The 5,549-nt window shown below is 43.6% G+C and overlaps 1 protein-coding gene across 1 annotated transcript; it reads left to right on the forward strand.

The window, feature by feature from the left end:
* The first annotated feature begins 527 nt into the window (after window positions 1-527).
* Window positions 528-4,864, forward strand: LOC306779772 (ras-related protein Rab-1B-like). Its single transcript, XM_079271775.1, has 6 exons — window positions 528-681; window positions 1,609-1,681; window positions 2,068-2,163; window positions 2,551-2,646; window positions 2,761-2,892; window positions 3,608-4,864. Exons 1-6 carry the CDS (start codon window positions 668-670, stop codon window positions 3,839-3,841), a joined length of 645 nt encoding a protein of 214 aa, XP_079127901.1. The 5' UTR covers window positions 528-667; the 3' UTR covers window positions 3,842-4,864.
* The last annotated feature ends 685 nt before the right edge of the window (window positions 4,865-5,549 follow it).

Raw genomic sequence — 5,549 nt, forward strand, 5'->3', positions numbered from 1 at the left:
TCAGCAGTCAGTAACTTACAGTAGTGGTTTGAGGGATACGGTCAAATTGGTTCAGAAGAAAATAGAAATAAATACGTGTTATAACACATGCCTTTGATATCAGTGTCTCTAAGATGGCAGCCGCCACGTGCTGCTCTTTGTAGTTTCCTCGGTATGTTCCGGCAGAACTACTTCCTGCCTGTTTGTTCTGAAGTGTCAGAGCTGCGGTCGGTCCGGTGACGTGCGACGAACAGGAGACGCTGTCAGTTTGAGGGGATGACAAGTGGAGAACAGCAGCACAGTGTGGTGAAACTCACCACAGAATCGATTACAAATACATCACAGAAATGAAAAGAGTAAATAAAAAAAGGAGTGAACTTTAGTTTGGACTTAGAGGGGGATTGTATTCAGCGGGTCAGTGTTTGCCTCTCTGTGTGTGTTCGGGTTCCAGGTGCTGTCCCCAGTGTAACCTGAGCTAGTTCTTTATTAATAAATAACGCATCTGAATCAGTCAGCCGGTAGCTCCGGCTTATTCTGCCATTTGCCCTACAAGAGGACACACACACACACACACATACACATATACAGAACAATACACAACATCACAGAGAACCTGACTGTTTCAGCTTCAGGATTCAATTTCAGGGATTCTTCATTTTGTCGTGTCACCTGGAGCCACCCACCGACCATGAATCCTGAATAGTAAGTGTTGTTTCTATCTCTGTGCTGTGTGTTATTCACTGCAAGACACACATATACTGTGTACCAGTGGGAGACACTGACATCTGCTCTTTGACAGTGACTGCTGACATGAAAGGTTACTTGTTTCAGACCTGGATGAAGTGTTCAGGGAGATATCTTTGCAGTTTTGTGTTGGTTGTTGTGTAAATGCTGCCCCATATCTAAATACTGATACGATTACAATTTAAACTTGTTTGTTGGTACTAATGTTTTAGCTCCGTCCTATGATTGAGTGATGATGAGTATAGATATGTTGCTTGAATTCCATATGTGTATGAAATACAAAATAGTTGATCTTGTAGTTTGTACTGACTCTGAGATATCTGACAGAGCCGAGCAGGGTTACAGAGCAAAACACGTCTAGTTCTTGTTCTGCATAGACAATTCTGGGTAACTTGCAGTTGGATCACTAAGCCCCTGTGGCTCATGGGAATTGTAGGCATTAGAGCCAGCTCAGTCGCCACATCAAACTGTGCTCTGTCGTGTTACTTTTGGGAGCAGCACGCTGGAAGATTTTTCTTTTTTCCTCTGACAGTTATTCAAGTAATAAGAGGTTATTTTTAAAGACAATCTGCCACATTTTATAATCACTATAAAAAAATATGTAGTTACAATATAGTACATACTCAAACAAAGTTGCAAACTCTGCAATACTGGTATGTTTATGGACAAGACGCAACACAGTACAGGAGGCTTGTTTACACCCAAGAACTTTAAGACTCTACTTTATTTGTCTTTTATAGCTGTTTGCAAAATATACCAACATAATAAGCTGCAAAAGTGACTTAATGACAAGCAGGAACAGCCCCCTCCCCCTTCACTGCATCCTAGTGGAAGACACTGAACTGGAAAATGTTTTTGTGTATCGATGTGTGTGTCCTCATCCAGTGACTACTTGTTCAAACTTCTTCTGATTGGTGACTCTGGAGTCGGAAAGTCATGTCTGCTGCTGCGCTTCGCGGTAGGCTTAGAAAAAGCACACACACACACACACACAAACAACTCTGTACTTCTATCTGCGTGAGGACACTTATTGATATAATGCATTGCCTATCCCCTTAAAAAAAAAGATGCCATAAAAGCCTGGCCCCCCCCCCTTACCCTTATTCTAACCTGAACTTTACAACCAAGGCTAAACCCTCAAACAGGCATTAGGTCTGTCCCAAAGTGAGGATTGACATAAATATCTTTACTTCCCAAAAAATGTCGTCACTCTGAATGTCCAGAACATTGGTCCTCACAAAGACAACTGTACAAGTACATACACACACACACACACACACACGCACACACTTAATTTAAACACCTAACTGCGTGTTGTTGGTCATGTGTCATGCACCCTCTCAGGATGACACCTACACTGAGAGCTACATCTCCACCATCGGAGTCGACTTCAAGATCAGGACCATCGACATGGACAGCAAGACAGTGAAACTACAGATCGTAAGAGACGGTCGGCGGGGAGGTGGGGCGTGGGTTGTTATTAGGAAACACCTCCTTCTTTGTTTGCCAAAAGGGGCTGAATTTGATATTCAGAGCATATCTATTGCCTCCACACAGCTCTCATCATGACACGACGGCTGAGCCGGTAGCGAGACGCTAACGGCGCAAACAACGGCAACAGTGCTGACACAGCTAACAGTGTTTACACACACAGACTTCACTCCACTTTATATTTACATAGATAATAGTTGTTTCCTGCTCTAAATATCAAATAAAAACCCTTCAAAGCAAAAGAAGTCAGAGAAAGCTGTGTCTTGTAGAAGCTTGGTTGTTCTGCAGTCAGGACTGAGTGACTGGCACATCGTCCTTTGTGTGTGTGTCCCTCAGTGGGACACAGCAGGTCAGGAGAGGTTTCGAACCATCACCTCCAGCTACTACAGGGGAGCCCACGGCATCATCATCGTCTACGACGTCACGGAGCAGGTCAGCGGGTGTTTCTGCCACGGCTTCAACAACACAATAGGAGAGAGCTTAAACATTAACTTCTCTCCTCCTCCTCCTCCTGCTCCTCCTCCTTCTCTCTCTCTCCCCCCGCAGGAGTCTTTTAACAATGTGAAGCAGTGGCTGGACGAGATAGATCGCTACGCCTGTGAGAACGTCTCCAGGCTGCTGGTGGGAAACAAGTCTGACCTCGTCAGTAAGAAAGTGGTGGACGTCGCCACTGCTCAGGTAGCAGGCGGCACAACTCCGGATACTATCAAACAACATCGCTGTAGAAGCTGTGAAGCTGTGATGCACATTAAACACCAGGAAACGGAATTGGCTGTTTTAAGAAAGTACTGACAACAGCGTTATCTAGATCCTCCTTGTAGGTTTGTCCTGATGGTAGTGCCAAGCTGTGTCATATTTGAATGCTAACTACAATGCTAATGTTTTGCATGCTACAAGTACAGCTGAAATCCGTTATTAGATTACGAGTTTCTATCATGAGGATTATTTTACCTGACGGCGGCGCTAGATGAACAATCAAATTAGCTTTGGCAGGATTTCCACTTTTCCTCCATTGATATCAAGACTAGAGTTACTCTGCAGATTTGTTTTATTGCCATACATGTGAACTCATCAATTATGATGGTGTAGTTTTAAAATACCCAACAGAATATAAAGAAGTGACACCACTTTTAATATTAAAATGCGTATATGTCCACTCATCAATAATGTAAGGCTCAGCGGGGATTCATTTCCACAGCACTCACTTTTAATACATGAGGACATGTTACTGATAATATGTTTGAATAGCAGTATGAATGCAGAGCTTAATGGGGTACTTTTACACTGTGAGGATTTAGCATATTAATAGATTTGTGATTTTTTTGTTACACTTCATCCCCCACCCGGATTCCTTGCTCCACCCCTCTTCCCACGCCCCTCTGTCCCTCTGCAGGACCTGGCCTCGTCTCTCAAGGTCCCCTTCCTGGAGACGAGCGCCAAGAGCTCGGACAACGTGGAGAGGGCTTTCCTCACCATGGCCTCGGAGATCCACAAGCGCGTGGCCAGCGAGGGAGGGGGGATGCAGGGCGAGTCGAAAGAGGCCAGGGCCCAAAGTGCCAAGATCAACAGCGCCCCGCTGTGGCTGGGAGGGGAAAAACAGACTCAGGAGGCCAGCAACTGCTGCTGAGCAGGAGGCATGACCGCATGGTTCAAAACAGAGATGTGTAATTTTAAACGCACCTGTCGAGTTTCAGGACGATGTGATTTTGTGCTTTGGACACACACTTATTGTCAGAATGTTGACATCTTTGCTGCTAAACAAAAAATATGACCTTTCAGGAAAAAAAAAGTGTGTTTTTAGCTTGATATTATCGGTATTTTCTAATCAAATATATGATGACATTTTGGGAAGAGTTTTATGAACACAGGCTCACACAGAGGACCACTTCCTGCATCACTCCTTTAACTCAAGATAAACGATGGCAACAGCAAAAACGGGAATTGCAAACCTGTCACATGCAACAATGTTTGAATAACATAATGAGAAGAATGTATCAGCAGTTCCCACCGTTTCCCTTGAATGGTGATTGAGTGTATTTGACCAGCTTTTGTTGTGTTTCGCATGCTGTTTGCATATTCAAATAAAGACATCTCAGGAGTGTTGATGCTGAAAATACGACTAAAAGATCTGAGATACATAAACACGGGCCAACATTTTTCGGCAATCATTTTATCACTAAAGAGTTTTTGTGGTACAAAGAGAATCTGAACCTTTTTAGGATGCCTCGTTAAGATCGGCCTCCTCAGTTTGTATCAGCGCGTCACAGCTGCATCGAATCAAACAAGCCGAGACGCTAGTCACACCTTGTCATGTTCACGGTGAAAATGACTGAGCCAATAAGATCGACAGATAGATAGATGGACTTTATTTCAGACTCGGGGTCCATACAGGCAGATACATAAAAAAACAGACACAAACAATAAAAGTACGGAGGCCTAGCAATGCCTTACAAAGAGACAGCTGTACCAATGTCGCCACAGATGGGACTGGTAGCGTGTGGTGCTAAACCTTATGTTGGTTAAAACAACTATGATCCCATTGACAGAGTCATTCAGTCGACAGATGAATTTGTACATGCGATTTCTTCAAACTGTTTGGAAAGTGTTGACTCGTGCAGCCACAAACATTTCACTGGCACTGCTCTATCTTTGTCTCTTTAAAAGTATTCTCATGGCGTCATTGTACGCTACTTGAAGTCTCTGTAAACTCTTTTTTTGTAGTTTGACCACAAGTGTGCAGTGTAGAGTGGAGTACAATATGCTCTGAACAGAGACATCTTCACTCCATCTGTACACAGACCAAACTTGCGTGAGAGACTGTTTGCTTGTGCATACATCATACCACATTGCCTGGAAATGTCGTTATCATCAGACATGTGTTCTGTTAAAAAATGACCAAGATATTTTACTTCACTACAGACACCAAGATTATTGTCAGACAATTTGAAGTCAGGGAAGTTTAGACATTTGTCCTCTTTAGTTGGACAGATCAGGATAGCACTCTTACTGGCGTTGTATTTGATGTCATGTTCCACACCGTACACAGTACATATAGTGAGGAGCTGCTGAAGACCAGCGCTAGAAGGACTAAAGATCACCAGATCATCTGCAGACATGATGTGATTAACCAGAGTATTACCCATCATGCACCAGTATTACAGGCTTTCAGTTGCTTGGACAGATCATCAATATACAGATTAAACAGAACTTGTCTGACACCATTGCAAACCCCAAATGGGGCTGACACACTTTTACCCCATTTTACTCTCATACTCTGGTGCGCATACCAGTACGCCAGAATTCTCACTATGTATGTGGGGACACCTCTTTGGCTC

This window comes from Melanostigma gelatinosum (genome assembly GCF_949748355.1).
Source record: "Melanostigma gelatinosum genome assembly, chromosome: 7".
NCBI lineage: Eukaryota > Metazoa > Chordata > Actinopteri > Perciformes > Zoarcidae > Melanostigma > Melanostigma gelatinosum.